General features: G+C 44.8%; 1 protein-coding gene across 5 annotated transcripts in view; it reads left to right on the top strand.

The window, feature by feature from the left end:
• Nucleotides 1–20928, top strand: part of Ptpn13 (protein tyrosine phosphatase non-receptor type 13) — a 191769-nt gene extending 170841 nt beyond the window's left edge. For all 5 annotated transcript variants that reach the window (XM_075942741.1, XM_075942742.1, XM_075942744.1 and 2 more), the window contains 8 exons: nt 487–533; nt 4251–4354; nt 7425–7573; nt 9855–9945; nt 12291–12628; nt 14668–14883; nt 16648–16710; nt 20289–20928. In XM_075942741.1, coding sequence (XP_075798856.1) covers nt 487–533; nt 4251–4354; nt 7425–7573; nt 9855–9945; nt 12291–12628; nt 14668–14883; nt 16648–16710; nt 20289–20381 — 1101 coding nt within the window. In that variant the 3' untranslated portion in view covers nt 20382–20928. The remainder of the gene's footprint in view (nt 1–486; nt 534–4250; nt 4355–7424; nt 7574–9854; nt 9946–12290; nt 12629–14667; nt 14884–16647; nt 16711–20288) is intronic.
• The last annotated feature ends 522 nt before the right edge of the window (nt 20929–21450 follow it).

The following is a 21450-nucleotide window of genomic DNA, read 5'->3' as shown; positions in this document are numbered from 1 at the left end:
GCATAAAGTGAATAAATCTAAAGAAAAATTATTAAGCGTTTGTTGACTGAGGTTTCTGTCCTGCCCAGTTCTCACAGTCGTTAGTCTCAAAGAAATCACATAGAGGTCTACATTAACTATAAACTATAAACCCATTAGCTCAGGCTTCTTATTAACTTTTATAACTTATATTAGTCCATTATTCTTGTCTGTGTTAGCCAAATGGCTCAGTACCTTTTTCAGCGAGGCAGTCACATCTTGCTTGCTCTGTGGCTGGCCCAGGACTGCAGAGGAATGGGCTTCCTTCTTCCCAGAATTCTCCTGTTCTCATTGACCTGCCTCTACTTCCTGTCTGGTTGTCCCGCCTATACTTCCTGCCTGGCTATTGGACAATCCGTGTTTATTTAAGATATAATTGACAAGATACAGACCAGTGTCCCACAGCAAGCGTTATGAGATTGGTTTTATTGCAGAGAATAGGATGACTTTTATCTCTCTCCACTGTAGTTGCTGAATGGCTGTGAAGAGCGCAAAGGAAACGCAAGCAGTGAAAGGTAATATTTTCAGTGTGTGCAGCTCTTTGTTCTTTAATTTCAGTGAAATGAATTTTTTGTTTTCCAATAAAATTATTGATTAAATTATGGAGCCGTGTTTAAACATAGATATGTCTCTTTTTTTTGAGACAAGATTTTTAACACAGTTCTGATTGTCCTGGAACTCTGTAGACCAGGCTGGCCTCATACCCACAGAATCCACCTGAGTGCTGGAATTAAAGACAGGCACCGCCACATCCAGCATGAATATTGCTCTTCAAGATTTGTTACAAGTAGATTCTCTTGATTTAAGAAAATGTCTACCTATTGCTCAAAAAAGAAAAAAGAATAATATACTCTTAACCATGGTGTTTTGTTTTTTTTAAAAAAGGGGGGGTTCAAAAGAAAATATGCCAGAAATGTTGACTCCTGCTAAGATTATGGGTGATTTTTACTTTTTTCATTTTTGTCTGTATTTCTGTACTTCCAAATTTTTAAGTTTTATTAATGAGAAAATTAAACCAGGGTTAGCAAGATGACTCAGCAGCTAAAGGTGCTTGCTACAAAGCTGGTGACCTGACTTCAATCCCTGGAACCCACATGTTGGAAGGAGAGAGCCAACTCCCGAAGATCGCCCCCACTGTGCACTGTGGCATGTGTGTAAACACACACCAATATTAAATAAAATATAATAAAAATATTTCAAATAATGTGAAACCAAGAATGCTAGGTAATTCTTTTTTATTATTTTGTCTTGTTCTTGAGAGAAGAGTGTAACTGTGTTGCACCAGCTGGCCTGTTCCAGCTGTGTAGACCAGACTGGACTTAAACTCATGGAGTTCTGCTTTTCTCTGCTCCCCAAGTGTTAGGATGAAAGGCACTCACCACTACCCTGGACCTAAGACGTTCTAGTACGTTGAATTCTCTCTTTGAAAATAGTTTCTAACATAAATAAATTTTTTGTGATATCGTATGTCTAAGAAATATTTTTCAAAAAGAAATATTTTATAGGTGTGTATGCATGTAATCTAATAACAATGATTAAACAAATTCTGTTTTATATTTGACAGTAATCAGACAATGATGTATGTGCATTTTTCTAGAAAGGCAGGATGACTAAGCTGGTAAAGAAGGAAGATACTTATTGATAAAGTCATGAGGGGTTAGAGAGACGACTCAGCAGTTAAGAGCACTTTGACTTTCCCAGAGAGCCTGAACTTGGTTCTTAGCAACCACATCTGTCAGCACTCAACTGCTGTAACTTCAGCTTCGGGGAGTAACCCTCTCTTCTTGCCTCCTAGGATACACACAGTCTTCTTAAAAAATAATGAAACAGCTTTGTACCTACTCTTCAGCAGACATCCAAAAAGTAGAGTGCTCTTTATCGGACAATAAGGAAGAAAGGAGAGCAAATTAGTTTGTTCTCATGGGAAGATAATTAAAAATACCATTAAAATACAGGTTTTTTTCACATTACTGATTCTTAAATGTGCTTTTTGTTATTTTATGTCACCGAGCCCACGAAGAAATATAGTACACTATAAGCTAGCAATTTGATTTTAAAGAATTTATTCCAACTTCTATAAGAGAATCTTCTCATGATGACAAATAATGGTGACATTGTTTATGTAGAAAACACCATTTAAAAATGATAAACTTGGGGGGGGTACTGTAATTCCTCACAGGTGGTCAAAAGAATAAGAAAAGAAAGAAATGCCTTGTGAGGAGCTGACTTAACTATGTCCATGTAAACAAGGTGTAGGCCCTCATGGGTGCTGGAGAGGGGGCTCAGCGTTAAGACTGTATACTGTTCTTCCAGAAGTCCCAGGTTCAGTTCACAGCACCAGCATGGGACTCCTGACAACTGCCTGTAACTCCAGCTCCAGGGTGGACAGACACATGAGAGACAAGAAAATACATTAGCCTCATGGGTGCAGAACTCGCAAATAAGTGTGAACTGCAGCCCACAATGAGTTGGAGCAGAAACAAAAAATATTAGAATCTTGGTGCAGCTGTAGACTGGAGTCTGGCTCCTGGCACCCACGTCAGCTCACAACCTCCAGTGACTTCCTTTCTGCATTACCTGCTACTGTCCTCTGACTTCCAAGAGCAGCAGGCACATGCCTGTTGCACATCCAAACACAGACAACACACTCATACACATAAATAAATCAGAAAAAAAACCCAACAGGATAATTGCTTCCATTTGATCTTTTGGGAGATTCTGTCTGCGCCCTGCTTTAATGGTGTGTACTGGTATTCTCAGACAGAAAACCCCACTTAGTTCTCCTGACCATCAGAAAATGAAAACCCTGAGATTTTACCCTACCTACACCTAAACACTAACATTCTGCCTGGTTTCCTTTCTCTGATCACCTCACCAAGGATGATCTGGGAGCCAGCTTTCCATGGCTGTAACAGAACACCTGGAGTAAATCACACTGCAGGAAGAAAGGTTCCCTGGAGCCTCCATTTCATGGGGTTCAGTTGATACTGCTTGGCCCTGTTGCTCTGGATTTGTGACCAGGTAGAATACCATGGCACGGTGTGTGGGGGAGCAAAGATAACCTGATAGTGGCGGGAAGGGACAGGAGCCCCTTCAGGAGCACATTCCAGAAACCTCACATAGGTCCTGCTGTCTCGTGAAGGCCGAATGGCTCCCCATGTACTGTTAGCTGTGAACCAAGTCTTTCGCCCATGGGAATGATAGAAGACAACATTGTCTTGTACCCCCAGAATAATGAGAACTTGTGCTGAGTTTCATCACATTGAGTGAACCCAAGACCGTCTTCACCCATAGCCACAGCTAAAGATCATGTTTCCTTCACAGGGATCCTTTAAATAACCTCAGACACACCCACATGGTGCAGTTGTGAGAGGGAGGGCTGGAGAGATGGCCCATTCAGTAAAGTGCTTTGTTGGAGAGCCTGAGTTTGAGCCCTAGACCTCACTGAGTGGTGCTGTCTGCTGTAGTAAAGCCCGGGGGAAGTAGGAACAGGCAGATCTAGGGCTGGCTGGCTGGCAGGCAAGGTTCAAGCACTTGAAATATCCTGCCAGGTGTATTACAGCTGAGAAGCAATGCCCAAGGTAGACCTCTGCTCCTGCACACGTATGAAAGAGGAGTCACGTGTTGATAAAAATAATGCCATCCATGCTGACACAAATGAAACCATCCCCGAAGGGACCCCTTGGTCTCAGAGTCAGAGACCTGGAGTCTGTCTGCAACTAAAACTGCAGTGTGCTTCAGTTCCTATCCACCATACGTCTCAAAGGTTGTGCCTTGGGGACCTCATCTAGTTTAGAGGTTCTCGTGTTTAATTTTTGTTGGTATTTTAGACAAGGTCTTGCTTTGTTGTTCAGGCTGGTCTCTAACTACAAGGTTCAAGTGATCCTCCTGCCTCAGCCTCCAGAGGAGCTGACGGCACAGAGAGTACTACCATACCCAGTCTAGATTTTTTTTTTAAATCAGAAAGTTTACTTTAATTTTTACATGTATCTGTTTATTGTGTGTGTGCATATGTGCTGCACACATCCCACATCACAGGTGTAGCTGTCAGAGCAACTGAGGCAGCTCCCATCCTTCCACGTGGGTCCCAGGGTTGAACCTGGGTCAGCAGGCTTGACGGCCCACTGAGCCGTCTCACGAGCTCAGCAAGTGTCGCAATATTGTAGTTGTTATAAAGAAGATCAGTGACTTGAATCGTGATATTTAAAACTGTCTTGTGTTTGTTGGCACAGCGTACCTGAGGCATCAGAGGAAGGGACGTGTGTTGAAGACGGAGTAACACGAGGAAGCAGGGAATTTCCAACACAGACAGCAGACCATGGAGACTCCAGCAAAGGCAGGAATTTTATTATCTTTTTTTTTTTTCATTAAAAACAGTAGGTAGGGAAACTTAGTAAAAGATGTTTTCCATGATGTACAAATGTTATTTGGTCATGTGTGTGCTCTTTGGTTTTATGCATGAAGCTAAATCACATAGACATCGACTGTGGTTATCAGAACCAAGTTGTTTGTGGTTGGATCCTAAAGCTTCAGTGGCGTAGGTAAGTCACAGAGTACACAGAGTATATTGAAAAACCCAAGGGCTCGTCTTATTTACAGTAAAACTGGTGGAGTATGTGACGTGCAGGAACTCCAGTTACCCTTGGTGGCCAGCCTCTCGGGGCCAGTGGAGAGACACTTGGGCTTCACTCCTGTCTTCTCGCTGTCATGAAGGGTGGAGTTTGATTATTTGAAGTCTATTCTACTTAGAGTTTCTCTTACTGTGATAAAATACCTTGACCAAAAGCAACTTGAGAATGGTTTATCCACCTTAGACATTCTGGTCATGGTCCATTACTTGGGGTCAGTGCAGGAATTCCAGGAAGGATCCCAAGCAGAGGCCACAGAAGAACTGCTTACAGGCTTCTCCCCAGGGCTTCCTCGCCCTGTGTTCCTAGAGAACCCAGGAGCACCTGCCTGGCAGCAGCACTGCCCACAGGAAGCTGAGCCTTCATGTGTCAATCAAAAAAGTACACTACACACACACACACACACACACAGGCAGACTTGCCTTCATGTCAATCTGATGGAGGCATTTTCTCAGTTGAATTTCCCTCTTCCTAGATAACTTGTGTCAAGTTGAAAAAGACAAACAACAACAAACACCAAGCACAGAGTCCTGGTATTTTTGTTTATTTGTTTCGGTTTGCTTTTGATTTTTGAAACAGTCTCGCTAGTTTCCCTGGCTAACCCGGAATTTGTAACATTAACCAAGCTGACCTTGAACTCAGAGAGATCAGCTTGCCTCTGCTTCCTGCATGCTGGATTAAATGACTTCTTAATGTTTTAAAAGGAATTCGTGGCTTGAACCCTTTTTCTGCTTGGGTAGACTGTTGTGCACAGTGCTCCCACAGGCTCCGGCCACGCATGCTCGTTCACCGAGCTGCTCCACCCCAGTTGCCTTCACCCTGTTATAAAGAGTACATCGCCACTAACCATGCCCCAGCCAGACGCTGAGCTTTGGGGTCTTGCCCAGCCTGTGTTCCCCGTGGTGCTCAGCACCCCTGCCACCTGCACAGTAGCTGCACCATGTCTGCGTCCTGGCCAGTCAGTGAGTTGTGGAGTCTTCCTCTGCCTGGGTTGGTAGTTTGACTGCTGTTATGAATAGTCCATACAGCAGACACTCGCTCAGGCCGGGCTCTGCCAGGGTCCTTGTTTAATTCAACTCCTGAATAGCCCAAGAAAAGTACTCTTCTGCAGGGAGAACAGCGTCACAGGCCAGGACTTCAGCCCGGAATGCCGAGAGTGGGCTGAGAAGGAAGCCTGTATTCTGAGCAGTCTCCTGATGTGTGGAGCCTGATGTCTGCGTCTCCTTCTTCCCCAGCCTAGATTCTAACGAGAAGTAACAGGGAACTGGGTGGGGTTTCTATCGGAAACCTTCAAGGGCCTGCCTTAATTAAAGGTTTTTACTCAGGGTTCAAAAAGAGAAGCCAAATAAGCGTAGGAACTAAAAAGTCTGGTATCTGTAGGAAAAAAAATCTTCTCTCACACCTTGTTTCTATTCTTGTGCTCTTTGTTTTTCTCTCTTTATTCTGCTGCCTCTACCCTATTTTTTCTGTCCTAATTGTCTATAATTTCGTTGCTCTAATTAGAGCAAAGACAGAGAATTCTCTGTCTCAATTCTAATTCCAGTTCTCTGTTACAATACTCTGTTCCAGTTCATTCTTGTTCTAATTATTTTACATTTTTTCTTTTTCTTCTACTTCTCCGTCTTATTTCTTCTACATTCTTATTTCTGTCTCTACATTCTTATTCTACTTCTGCTGTTAAAAATTCCTAAGCATAAATACATCTATTCATTAGCAACTTGTTAGTAATAAAAAAAAACTACAAAGAAAGGGGGGGTCCCCAGCCAACTTTTAAGAGTGCCACTACAGGTTACAGGGAGAAAACTAAACCATAGAGATCTAAGGAAAAGACAAAGAACACACGCATTATTTTACATTTCTTAAGTGTGATTAATAGTATCTGGACATGATTAGTCAGCTAAGTGCTCTTGATCTCTTGAAGGGCTAAGATAGAACAAGGACAGACACCTGCAACACCATCCTAATTCATCATAAATCTTCTGAAGGGCTTAGATCCTACAAGGCCAGACACCTGCACTTTCATAAGTAAAATCCACAAAAGTTTTATTTGTGATCCGTCCAGAAGGACGCATGTCTGGATCATTTGCTCCGTCAGTCAGGGTAAGGATAGAGAACAGGCTTCAAAGTTTTTCACCCTAATGTGGAGAACATAGTATAGAGAGAAAGTCATCCTTTTGACCATCCACAGTATGTGTGCCCATAAGACTGAGATGTAATCATGAGATTACATGTTCATATTACATGAAAATACACAGTAATGGGGAGATACCATAGCTGTTGTTGCACAAGCGAAATTACAGATGAAAGCAACGGTTTTTAGAGTCAGTGGTACTGCTGGCTTTGCCGGGCAGGGTTCCTCCATCTGAGAATAATTTCTCAAGTGGGTTGACATCCGCATTATCAGTTGCTATGAGCTGTAATTGCGTCATGTTCCCACAATAGCTCATGATAAATGATCCTGACAGTTTCCCTAATATAAATAGTGCCATTAAAGTCCAGCAGAAAAGAACATGTGCTCCTTCCAAAAATATGAATAGCTGGGAGTCGCAAGCCTTGCAGACTTGGGAGCAGTGGTGCTGTAGCTCTTCAGTGCTGGGTAAAGCAGCTGTGTGGTCACAGAGCCCGGTTGGACTGTGGTCGTCAGCCAGTCAACCACGCTGCTTTACAGAGACGCCCTTTGTGTGGGACGATGGTGAATGAGAACAGGCGCAGGGAGCTCTCCTATTCCTTGAGCCCGCTCTGGAGAGAACTGAAGCGTCCTCTGGTCCTCTCTGATAGATCGCCCCTTTCTGACAAATGAGGAGCTGGCTGCCCTGCCAGTGGTTAGAGTCCCTCCATCCGGCAAGTACAGCGGTACTCAGTTGCAGGCCACCATTCGCACACTTCAAGGCTTGCTTGATCAAGGGATCCCTGCTCAGGAGCTACAGGTAAGTGACATGTGCATTTATTTGATGGAGAATGTGTCCTTGCTAGCCCAAGGGTTGGAAAAACTTCCATGTCTTTGGAAATACTGATTGCTTTGCAGCACTACCCTGTGCGGCTGACTGACTTCCGCCTCTAGACACACCGCCTTTTCATATTTAATTATGACTAAGCAGGATCATATTAACTAGATAGATTTTTCTAATGATATCCTCCATTCCTCATATATAAAGTCTTTTTAATAAAAGTAATCTGGTTATGATAACATATGCCTATATTCCCAGCTCTTGCTAGTTGAAGACAGGAGATTCAGGAGTTCAAAGTCATCCTGGCTTCTGCAGGGGGTGTGTTGGTACAAGGAGTTGCTGCAACTAGACATGGCCCCTCTGGGGTATGAATGCCAGTTTGTAGACCTTGCTCCTGCAATTTTATGGCAGGAGAAATGCAACCCCACTGTGGTTTGTGGTAACCTTGTCCCTGTCCCTCAAACCATTGGCTTCATTGCTCACTCTTTCTTGTCCCTGAAAGGAGGCACCAGACCGAGAGCTGCTGCTGTGTATGTGCCTGCTCTCTCAAGGTTCCATGGGACCACTCGGGAGCTAGGGTGTACCCCCCTGGACCACTCGGGAGCTAGGGTGTACCCCCCTGGACCACTCGGGAGCTAGGGTGTACACCCCTGGACCACTCAGGAGCTAGGGTGTACCCCCCTGGACCACTCAGGAGCTAGGGTGTACACCCCTGGACCACTCAGGAGCTAGGGTGTACCCCCCTGGGACCACTCGGGAGCTACGGTGTATGCTCCTTCTCTCTAAATCTCATCTTGTAGAGATGAGATTGTCTTCTTTAAGGTTTGGGGTTGAACACTATCACAGAAGCTCCAGCACGTTCTCTCTAACGTAGAGCTTTGTTCCCCTCCCCAGCACCTCACTAACTTCTAAAAGGCATGCCGCCATACTTATTATTTCCATTTTGCTCTTGGGAGCTGTAAGTTCCCTGAGTGCTATGGCTGTCGCTTTACTTGTCACGGTGCCTTGCATGTCTACAGAAGAGGCAGTCAGCATGTCTTCCTTGAGTGAGAAGAGGGATGAAAATGAGAAAGAACTGACCGTTGCACAGTGGACTGTGTGACAGCAGTAATACCACACACTGTGGCCAGTGACCCTACAGATCACACTGTCTACAGCAATACCACACACTGTGGCCAGTGACCCTACAGTACATTACTCTGTCTACAGCAATACCACACACCGTGGCCAGTGACCCTACAGATCACACTGTCTACAGCAATACCACACACTGTGGCCAGTGACCCTACAGTACATTACTCTGTCTATAGCAATACCACACACCGTGGCCAGTGACCCTATAGATCACACTGTCTACAGCAATACCTTACACTGGCCAGTGACCCTACAGATCACACTGTCTACAGCAATACCACACACTGTGGCCAGTGGCCCTACAGTAGATTACTCTTGTCTACAGCAATACCACACATTGTGGCCAGTGACCCTACAGATCACACTGTCTACAGCAATACCATACACTGTGGCCAGTGACCCTACAGATTACTCTGTCTACAGCAATACCATACACTGTGGCCAGTGACCCTACAGATCACACTGTCTACAGCAATACCATACACTGTGGCCAGTGACCCTACAGATCACACTGTCTGCAGCAATACCATACACTGTGGCCAGTGACCCTACAGTAGATTACTCTGTCTACAGCAATACCTTACACTGGCCAGTGACCCTACAGATTACACTGTCTGCAGCAATACCATACACTGGCCAGTGACCCTACAGATTACACTGTCTACAGAAATACTATACACTGTGACCTGATCCTACAGATCACACTGTCTACAGCAATACCACACACATTGGCCTGTGACCTATGACCCTACAGATCACACTGTCTGCACCAATACCACACACTTTGGCCTGTGACCCTACAGATCACACTGTCCACAGCAATACTACGCACCATGTCCTATGACCCTGTGACAGATGATACTCCAGATATTGGCTTGCTTCTGTAGGTTTTTTAAAAATGTATATACGGCCATTTTTAAACTGAAGTGAAAACTTAGCATAAGAAATGCTGTCCGTTAAGTGAGCTGAATATGATGTGTCCAGTCAAGGCGCTGCAGTTGATAGGCTCAGCAGCAGCTCCCCAAATCCATCCTGAAGTCTCTGGCACTCACAGTTAGCCCTGATCAGTATGACAGACAAAAGTCAGTCAGCAAATTTAACCTTATGTCCATTTTGTTACTTGTAGAATCTTCAAGAATTAAAACCATTGGATCAGTGCCTGATTGGACAGACCAAGGAAAACCGAAGGAAGAACAGATACAAAAATATCCTTCCCTGTGAGTTCGGTGTGGCTCTAACTGAGTGTGTGTTCCCTGTGAGTTCCTGTGTGACTCTAACTGAGTGTGTGTTCCCTGTGAGTTCCTGTGTGACTCTGAGAGTTCCTGTGTGACTCTGAGTATGTGTTCACTGTGAGTTCCTGTGTGACTCTAACTGAGTGTGTGTTCCCTGTGAGTTCCTGTGTGACTCTGAGTGTATGTTCCCTGTGAGTTCCTGTGTGACTCTAACTGAGTGTGTGTTCCCTGTGAGTTCCTGTGTGACTCTAACTGAGTGTGTGTTCCCTGTGAGTTCCTGTGTGACTCTGAGTGTGTGTTCCCTGTGAGTTCCTGTGTGACTCTAACTGAGTGTGTGTTCACTGTGAGTTCCTGTGTGACTCTTATTGAGTGTATGTGCAGTGTGAACTGTTAGCCTGCCAGCCTGGCCTGTTGTACCTCACACGTAAGTCCATGCGTGCACACAGAGGCAGAGCGTCTCACTGGTGACAGGTCTGTAGATTACAGAGCAAACGCCCTTTCCCGTGCTCTGAGATTCTGGAGCTCGGCATGGCCATCTTGGACATTTGTTATGGTACTCCTGACGTTTTCAAAACCATTTCTTAATTAGAAGTCAGTTGGTGATGCCTAATCAGTAATTCCAAAGTTAATTGACAAGCGTGAGAGAGCTCAGTTGGTAGAGTGTTTAGAAGTGGAGACGAACAGCTCCTTGAAGCTTGCTTTCCAGCCTGCTGGACCTAATCAGCAGGACTCGGTCCCAGCAGCCACCCTGTCTCAGGAAGATGGTAAAGGCTCCCGAGGAATGACACCTGAGGTTTACTCTGCACACACATGTGCATGTGAACACATGTGTACCCATTCTTACACACAAAGTGTGTATATTATTTATATACATGTTAATTGATTCCTAATGACAGTCCTTGAATCTATGTGTATCCACACCATTAGCTTATTCTACTTTAATTTGACAGGCATGTAAAGAGCAGCCATGTGCACGCGTGTGTCTGATGAACTGCCGTGCTGTGTGAGCCTCTCATTTGTTTCGGAGTCTAGAAGGAAATAAAAGGAATGATTTCAACCCATTGTTTTAGCCAAGGATGTGATTTTCTTTTCAGTGTGTGTGTGTGTGTCCCCAAATTTTAACTTGACATCTTCTTCTATATTAGCACTTTGTATTGTAGCATGTGACACCGATCTTGTCATTCTGCAGCCCAGAAATGGCAATCTTGTCATATATAATATGCAACTGAGTTTTTTAGTCAAGATGGAAAACATAAAATTCTTTCTGAAGGCTCTCTGTAAAAACTGAGACTGGCCTGGCATGGTGGCACATGCCTTTAATCCTGGCACCCAAGAGGCTGCGGCAGGTTCATCTCTAGATTCAAGGTGATCTGCATAGTGAGTTCCAGTACAGCCAGGGCTACACAGAGAGGCCCTGTCTTTAAAGACTCTAAAAGAGTTTAATAAGTGGAGCATTAGGTACATAACGGTTGCTGTCACTATATGAGACAAAGATACATACATTCAGATTTGTATTTTGAAGTCAGAATGTGACAAAAGTACAAAAGTAATCAATTTATTGTTAGGAAATAAATTATGAACTAAGAGATAAAATCAATCAATAAATTTTAAAACCTAATTTTAGAGGTTTTTACCTTGATTGCCACCAAAATTACTTGTTAAATTTATAAATATTTAAAATAAAAATGAGGCTAGCGCAACAGGCAAGGATACCAACCCTGGTGACCACAAGGTGAAAGGAAAGAGATAACCTTGTCGTGTTGTCCTCTGACCTCCACACATGTGCTGTGATGTGCTTCCCCCCAACACGCACACACACACATACACACAATACAAAATGACACAATGAAAAGTGTGTCTCAGGTCTGTGTGGGAGTCAGATATGTCAGTCACACTTGGATAGTATCACTTCTATGCTAACTTTATTCTGTGAGTGTGTCCCATCATTTGAGTCTGATCATTGGTATGGAGATATTGACAGGGAAGTAACAAAGATGTTTATTTGCTTCTCTGATTGCTTACTATGACGTTCTACTTGTGTGTGTTAAGTTTAATTTCAGTTGCATATGTTATCACATTAAGTATATTACTCTTATATATAATATAAAATGTATGTTAGCAAATCCCAGGGTTCATAGAACGCCACCAAGCTAACATCTTAGATACATGAAACAAAACATAAATGTAACGTGGACCGCTGCTCTGTGTTCTCATGTGGCGGCGAGTCCCCCGAGGGCTCCAGGGGCTATCATGGCCTTGGACTGCTTATTTGTGAAACTCACGGTGCCAGAGTGATCATGACATGGACCTTTCGCTGTGGACATTCACAGATGACACCACAAGAGTGCCTCTTGGAGATGAAGGTGGCTACATCAACGCCAGTTTCATCAGGATCCCAGTGGGGACACAGGAATTCGTCTACATCGCCTGCCAGGGGCCTTTGCCCACTACCGTGGGGGATTTCTGGCAGATGGTTTGGGAGCAAAACTCCACCGTGATAGCAATGATGACCCAAGAGGTGGAAGGAGAAAAGGTCAAATGCCAGCGCTACTGGCCGAGCATCCTCGGCACGACCACCATGGCCAACGAGAGGCTGCGCCTGGCCCTCCTGAGGATGCAGCAGCTGAAGGGGTTCGTTGTCAGAGTGATAACCCTGGAGGATATTCAGGTGAGTCATCTTTGCTTTTCCTAATCCCTGCACGTTTACTGGGATTGTTGCCATGGAAGCAGGTCATCTGCTGTAATTTTGTTTTTGAGATAATCTCACGTAACCTAGGCTGACCTCAAAATCACTGTAGAGCTACAGACAGCCTGGAAGTCCTGATCCTCCAGCTTCTACCTCTTGGCTGCTGGGGTGACAGGAATGTGCATTCAGTGAATTCCGTGCTTAGGAATAAATAGTGCGTATTGGTTCAGAAGCTGTAAGATACATAGAAACTTGCTTTTTTTCTCCCCCTAAGGTCTAGCATCTAAGTAGACTAATCCAAACTGTTTTTAAAACTCTGATTATCAATCATGCCTTGTGAAGGCAGCCACCGTATTTAGTTTGTGGACAGTTGTGCCATAATGACTGGCATTTAGATGCTTCCAGCTACAGTTGTCAAACATGGAAGATGAATTTAGTGCAGGTTAGCTAAGTGACTGTTCCTCATACAAACACAGAGGATGAATTTAGTGCAAGTTAGCTAAGTGACTATTCCTCATACAAACACAGAGGATGAATTTAGTGCAGGTTAGCTAAGTGACTGTTCCTCATACAAACACAGAGGATGAATTTAGTGCAGGTTAGCTAAGTGACTGTTCCTCATATAAACACAGAGGATGAATTTAGTGCAGGTTAGCTAAGTGACTGTTCCTCATACAAACATGGAGGAAAAGAATGGTTCTCATGTTGAACAATATCAGTGTATTTAATTTAAATGAGCCCACAATAACTAGGTATGGCTTTTGCCTAGTCTATTCAAGAGCCTGAATAGCATCCCAGCCTCTAGGACTATGTGGTGTTGTAAAACTAGAAACCCTTTGATAAGGTTTTCTGTGCATTTCCTTTCAGTCGGTTCTGTTTTGAGTCACGGTGATGTCTTGCTATGTGGCCCTTCTCTCTTAGTCTGAACCCTGGAAATTAGGTATATTTTATCATGCCCAGCTTTGTGTATTTATGAAGTCTTTTTATTCCTTCCAGTTTTCCTTTCGCTCTGATCAATATACTCCTCAGGTTTGAAAGAGCAATATAGTGGGGCACTGGCTTAGGAACGGTGTGACATTGTAACAGTGAGGCACTGACTCAGGAATGGTGTGACATTGTAACAGTGAGGCACTGACTCAGGAATGGTGTGACATTGTAACAGTGAGGCACTGGCTTAGGGACGGTGTGACATTGTAACAGTGAGGCACTGGCTCAGGAACGGTGTGACATTGTAACAGTGAGGCACTGACTCAGGAATGGTGTGACATTGTAACAGTGAGGCACTGACTCAGGAATGGTGTGACATTGTAACAGTGAGGCACTGGCTTAGGGACGGTGTGACATTGTAACAGTGAGGCACTGGCTCAGGAACGGTGTGACATTGTAACAGTGAGGCACTGACTCAGGAATGGTGTGACATTGTAACAGTGAGGCACTGGCTTAGGGACGGTGTGACATTGTAACAGTGAGGCACTGACTCAGGAATGGTGTGACATTGTAACAGTGAGGCACTGGCTTAGGGACGGTGTGACATTGTAACAGTGAGGCACTGACTCAGGAATGGTGTGACATTGTAACAGTGAGGCACTGGCTTAGGGACGGTGTGACATTGTAACAGTGAGGCACTGACTCAGGAATGGTGTGACATTGTAACAGTGAGGCACTGGCTTAGGGACGGTGTGACATTGTAACAGTGAGGCACTGGTGTAGGAACGGTGTGACATTGTAACAGTGAGTTACTGGCTTAGGGACGGTGTGACATTGTAACAGTGAGGCACTGGTGTAGGAACGGTGTGACATTGTAACAGTGAGGCACTGGTGTAGGAACGGTGTGACATTGTAACAGTGAGGCACTGGCTTAGGAACCCTGTGACATTGTAACAGTGAGGTACTGGTGTAGGAACGGTGTGACATTGTAACAGTGAGGCACTGGCTTAGGAACCCTGTGACATTGTAACAGTGAGGTACTGGTGTAGGAACGGTGTGACATCCTAACCAGCTCACTCTATTCACACTTTCAGACAGGAGAGGTGCGCCATATTTCTCATCTGAATTTCACTGCCTGGCCCGACCACGACACACCGTCCCAGCCAGACGACCTGCTCACTTTCATTTCCTACATGAGATACGTCCACAGGTCAGGCCCAGTCATCACACACTGCAGCGCTGGCATTGGACGCTCAGGGACCCTCATATGCATAGACGTGGTCCTCGGACTAATCAGCCAAGATCTTGAAGTGAGTAAAGATATTGTTGAATCTACCATTTAATACTGTGGCTATTTAAAAGTGTATAAAGGTCCGTGGGTGCTGTCCTTCCTTACCCCTTGCAGTCCTTCAGTTTCTCTGTGAGATAACGTCAGTGTTGCCATGCTTACAGGAAATACCCAAGTCCAAAAGACAGTCCACTTTGAAGAGGAAAATACTGGGTTTTGTTATTGTTGTTACCTGTAGATAAGAAAGGAATGTTTTTGTCTGAAAATTAATGCTAATCTATTGCTCTAAGTAGTTATTCCTAATTTTAAAAAAGTACAATCTAGGCAGTGGCGATGTACGCCTTTAATCCCAGCACTTGGGTGGCAGAGGTAGGCGGATCTCTGACTTTGAGGCCAGGCTGGGCTACAGAGCACATTCCAGGACTGCTGGAGCAACACAGAAACCTTGTCTCCAAACACCAAATGTACACACACATTTTATAGCAAATAACAATATGATCATACTTTTGGGTCATAAATTAGTATAAAACCTACTTGTCAAAATCTACCTTGTATTTAACTATATATATATATATATATATATATATATATATATATATATATATATATATACTCTGATTAAAACCACTGTCTCCTAAAGGATTCTGGATGGAGCTGTTCTGTCTTGTGCTTGACACCATTATAAACTATGATAACTGAAGTTGAGGCAAACCCAGTAGTCCATCTGCCCTTGCTTCAGACTGCTCAGTGTCAGCTGAATTTAAAAGATTTGGAATTTTACTCAAAACAGCGGTATGTGAGAAATATTGCTTATATTTTTGTTCTGTTTTTTTTTTTTTTTTTTGAGACAGGGTTTCTCTGTGTATCTCTGGAGTCTGTCCTGGAACTCGCTCTGTAGAACAGGCCAGCTTCAAACTCACAAGAGATCCACCTGCCTCTGCCTCCCAAGTTCTGGAAGTAAAGTCGTGCACCGCTACTGCCCAGCACTTATAGTTTAAGAAATGAACTAAATTTCAGAGGAAGAGAACTTTTGTTGAAGGTTTTCAAACAGAGTGAACTCTGATTCTTGAAACACCATAAATGATACCATAAGAAGTCAGTTCATTAGGTCATTACATGCAGGAGAGTTCAGACAGTGGTAAGGAGGGCACCAGATTGGTTCCTAGCCCAGTTGTTAACAGAGAGGCTTCATCCAGCAACTGATGGGAACAGATGCAGAACCACAGCCAAACATAACACTGAGCTTGAGGAATCCTGTGGAAGAGGAGGAGAAAGGATTGTAGGAGCCAGAGGGGTCAAGGACACCACAAGAAAATACACAGAATCACCTGTCTGGCTCATAGAAGCTCACAGAGGCTGAGCCGACAACCAGGGAGCCTGCATGGGACTGACCTCGGCTCTCTGGACATATGTGACAGTTGTATAGCTTGGTCTTCTTGTGTGACAGTTGTGTAGCTTGTTCCTCTTGGGAGACTCCTAACAGTGGGAGCAGACGCTGTCTCTGACTCTTCGACTGGCTTTTGGAACCCTGCTCCTCATACTGGGTCACCTTGCCCGGCCTTAATACATGAGGAGGTCCTTAGTCTTACTGCAACTTGATGTGCCTTGCTTTGCTGATAATCATGGGAGACCTGCCCTTTCCTAAACCAAAAGGGGGGAGGATTGTGGGGGGAGGAACTGGAAGGAGAGAAGGAAGGGGAAACTGTTGCTGGGGTGGTTTATTTTAAAAAAAAAATGAATTCTATAGTGGGTCAGCTGAGCATCTTCAGGGTCTGTGTCCCCACAGTTCGACATCTCTGACTTGGTGCGCTGCATGAGACTACAGAGACACGGCATGGTGCAGACAGAGGTGAGCCCCCATATGCTAATGAGGACCCATTTTTAAAAGTGCTCTTAAACGTTTGTTCTCTGTTATAGTTTTCTTTGGGGGATGGACTTGCTGTGTTGTCCAGGCTGACCTGGAACTGTAGGGTTCACTCTTCCTGCCACAGCTTCTCAGGCAGCTGGAAGATCCAGGAAAGGTCGCCGCTTTGCCCAGTGATCTTATTAAGATTTCCTTCCATATTGCAGTGTAAAGGAACATCTCTTGTCATAAAGAGCTTTTTCTTTCAGCATGAGTATTAATTCAGAAAATAATTAAGTATTTTAGATTATCTTTTTAGATATTTAATTTTAAAAAATGGAGAAAGGGAGCAGGGGTAATAGCCCCTTCAGTGAAGTGTGAGGTCCTGGGTTTGATCCTCAAAAACCACAAAACATCTGGGAAGGTGGAGTCAGACACATTTCCTGGGGTTCAAAAGGCAGTCAGGTTGGCTAGATCTGTGAGCTCTGGCCTCACACATGTGCACACACAGCACACACACACACACACACACACACACACACACACACACACGCAGGCAAGAGAGGAAGGAAGGAGAGGGAGGAAGAAGAAATGCAGTGGTCACAGAGAGTGGATGTGCTGGAGGCTTATTGAGGGCGTCCTTCCCACCCCCAGCCTTTAAAAGACAAAGGCTGCTGCCCTCTGCTGGAGCCCACGGAGGGAGTGGACAGGCAGAGCCGCTGCCCTCTGCTGGAACCCACGGAGGGAGTGGACAGGCAGAGCCGCCCTCACTGCTGGAGCCCATGGACGGAGTGGACAGGCAGAGCTGCTGCCCTCTGCTGGAGCCCACGGAGGGAGTGGACAGGCAGAGCCTCTGCCCTCACTGCTGGAGCCCATGGACGGAGTGGACAGGCAGAGCCTCTGCCCTCACTGCTGGAGCCCACGGAGGGAGTGGACAGGCAGAGCTGCTGCCCTCTGCTGGAGCCCATGGACGGAGTGGACAGGCAGAGCTGCCCTCTGCTGGAGCCCATGGACGGAGTGGACAGGCAGAACCGCCACCGCAGCACTGTGAAGATGGCTCTGCAGGGTGCTGGCCAGGCGGCTCCCTCAGGCTGTTAGTGTTGTGTTGATTTTTCTTACCTGAAACTGACCGTGGATGGAATCACGCAGTGACTCCCAGCTGATCCCTCCCGGTACAGAGAGTACACTATTCTAACCTTGAGCCTAACATTGCTGGGTCCCTCCACCCTCCCTTTCTTCTATATGGAGACTGTGTGGTAGATTTCAAACACAGAAATGGTTTGTACATGTCCACAGAGTCCCATTTGTCTGCCTCTTAAAAACATGAGCACTGCTATCTGTAGCTTGCCCGCCTTTCTAGTTGTGGACAGTTTGGACTCGGGTTGAAGCCCAACAGCTGATTTCCAGCCCTGCTGTCGGGGGCTAAGGAGAACACATTGATTGGCATGAGCAGTGTTTTTATCTGTGCACCAGCAGCATCTCCCAGAGCTTAGAGCACACCATTGAGTCAGACACGGGGGGTGAGTGTGGCGGGCCATCACATAACTCTGAAAGTGACAAGCACTTTAGCCAAGACTGGGAAAAGGAAGCCAGCCATTGCTGTCTGGGGACACAATTTTAAACAGAGTGACACCATTAAGAAAGTAGCACCCGCCAAACTTGGTGCCCCATGCCCCTGACTTTGAGACCAGCTTGCTCTATATAGTGAATTCCAGACCAACCAGAACTGCATGGTGAGACCCTGTCCAAAATTTTAAAAAGTAACCCCTCCTTCAGTTGTTTGCCTACATGAGCCCTGTGGGTTCCAGTGGATAGACACCCCAAACTTGTGATCATATAAAGTCGATAGATACCCCAAACTCATGATCATATAGATAAAGCCAATAGACAGCCCCAAGCCCATGTTCGTATAGATAACCCTGATCACAAATTAAAAAACAGAGATGAATGAGGAAAGAGGGACCTGTAGCGAGGAGGGGAGTAACCACGGTAAAGAATGAATAAGAGGGGTGGTGTTATTCCAGAGAGAAAGAAGAATTAGAATGTGTTATATGCACGTTGAAATTATGAAAAAAAAAAACCTAATAAAGTTACTTTTAAAAAAAGTAACATTTAAGCCAAGAGCTGGTGAGTTCTCGGGCAGAGTGTCCTGCGTGGAGGGAATGGGTCTGTGTGTTCATGAAGGTGCCTGTCCAACCGGATAGGGTGTCTTTTGCATGAGAGGCAAGCTGCCACAGGCCTGTCGCCTGGAGTGACTGACCGCACTTACAGTGAGTGATGCCTCTGGCCTTGTGTTAGAACATGAGCTGTGCTGGGCAGGGACCGGGCTGGAGAATCAGTTACAAGGTGAGCAAGATGACTGGCTACCAAGTATTCTGTGGCCAGAAAGACTTGTGTGGCAGGGACTCGGTGATGGCCTGGATGAGAGGGTGATGAGAGGAGTCGCAGTGAGCATGGGAGCGCACAGAAGCTAGAGCGCAGCTGAATATCAGAAGGCTGAAGATGGCCAGCGCTTCCTCTTCTAAGTTCTGAGGTCTCGGGTCTACGTAGAATTCTTGTTCTCATGTGTGCAAGTTACAGCTGAGCTCCCGCTGTGGTTATTGTTTTATTGCTCTCCATTTAATATGCCGTGGGCTTCGTTTTATTTGCTAAGACTATCTTCAGCTCTGCTAGGGCTGTAGTTGCGGGCAGCTGTGAGCCGTCCAGGGTTGTGGGGAACCAGACTCCTGCAGAACAGCAAGTGCTCTGAATTGCTGGCCATCTCTCCAGTCCATTGTGATTCCTTTCCATTTATTTTCAGTCATTAATTCTTTGCCAGATAACAGTATCATCAGCTCAGACATTAATTTCACCAAAAGGACTCATTTATCAAAGCTAATCGATTTCTTTACTCTTTTGACCAAAAATATTGAAAGAAAAAATAATTTATATTTATTACTTATTATTTGTTGTATTATATATTAAAATTATACTATATTCTAAAAATTAAACTAAGTAGTGGTGGCGCACACCTTTAACTCCAGCACTTGGGAGGCAGAGCTCTGTGAGTTTGAGGCCAACCTGATCAGGGCTACACAGAGAAAACCATGTCTCAAAAAAAAAAAAAAAAAACAAATTTTATTTCTATGTTTCTGCTCTAAAATATTTAAAGAAGTTTGTTTTAATAGAGTCTTGGATACTAATTTATTGGCATTTAAAGCAAGAACATGAGTTCAGTAGACTAGAAAATCTAGGTTTTAGAGATTGGGGAGATAGCTCAATAGGGGAGCACTTGCCTAGCGAGCCCAGCCCTGGCTTTGGTCCCCTGCACCAAGCAATAAGACAAAAATCACAGAGAGCAGGACTTTTTAGGATAGTTAGCGATGCAGGGTCATCGCTATAGCGATGCACATAGCCCGTTGGCACCCCTCCCTTCTCCTTTTTATCAGTTTGCTTGTTGTTTGCAATCTTTATGAAGTACTATACAGTTCTGTGCCCTGACTCTTGCACTCTGCGTTTAAACAAAGTTCCTGTTTCCAACCTTCTCAAACCTTAGTGTGTATAAACTTGTGCAAATGAAGCCTTTCCCACCCTTTCCCCTGCAGGGTCAGTACATTTTCTGCTATCAAGTCATCCTCCACGTCCTGACTCATCTTCAGGCTGAAGAGCAGAAGGTGCAGCCATGGCTCCCACAGTGACCAAGAGCAGCCTCCCTCCCTCCTCGCCTCCAACTGACTCCTGCTCCACTCAGACCAGAGCAGCCAGGCCAAGCAATCACAGTCCTCACCCTTAGAGGAGGGCGCTCCTGCCAGAAACCCACCGGGATGTGGTGTTTTACAACCACTTTAACCTCTGATGGTTATCAAAACTCATTTAACACGGCAGCTCTTCTGGCTGGAGGCAGCATTTGATCATAGTGGACTATGTTACAAAGACAATGAGTTTATTTTTAATGTATCAAATCTTGTTTATAGGAAATTTTTCCAGTATTTTAATAAAGTAGATTTATTTTATAGAGGATACTTGAAGCCAGTATTTAAGCTTTTAATGACAGTAATATTGGCATAGAGAAGAAACTAGCAATGTTTACTGTATCAGTTTCTAATGTTTACTATATACAGTGTCCTGTAATATATTTATATACTTTCCATGAAGATGGGGTTCTCGGATACCCATTTGTCCCTGTGTCATTTGTTCCTAATGTGTCCTCTCACTTTGTAAATAAAACTACACCTTAAACTTGGACAACCAATTCAGGCATCTTCCGTGTTCTTAACAATATGCAGGCCTCTGGGATCTGGGGACATCTGCACCCTAACTCAGCCTTTTCCCGGTGGGTCCGGTCATACCAGGCATGAGGCATGTCAGAAGCCCTGCTGGCATAAGGACCATGATTTTGCTTGCTCTTCCCTGGCTTTGAGTGACACCACGCCACACTCCCAGCCTCTCTGCCTCTCTGAGCACTAAGACGGAAGCTATAAAGTCTCCACTGCAGTAATGTTCAGAATACACAGCCGAACAAGGTGTAGTGAGAGGAGCAATCAGCTCCCTGTTCTGTGACTCTTTGTGTTTTTGAGGGGCCTCCCACCCTAGATTTATCCCAAATAAATTACACATGGAGGCTTATTCTTCGTTATGAATTCCTGGCCTTAGCTTGGCTTGTTTCTTAACAGCTTTTTTAAAAATTATTTTTATTGGGCTGTATATTTTTCTCCACTTCTCTTCCCTTCTCCTCTCCCCTCCTGTTGTGGGAGGGCCACTTGTTTG

The sequence above is a fragment of the Microtus pennsylvanicus genome, chromosome 12 (genome assembly GCF_037038515.1).
Source record: "Microtus pennsylvanicus isolate mMicPen1 chromosome 12, mMicPen1.hap1, whole genome shotgun sequence".
Taxonomy (NCBI): domain Eukaryota; kingdom Metazoa; phylum Chordata; class Mammalia; order Rodentia; family Cricetidae; genus Microtus; species Microtus pennsylvanicus.
Note: the sequence above shows the minus strand (reverse complement) of the source record. Positions and strands in the feature narration are given on the sequence as shown.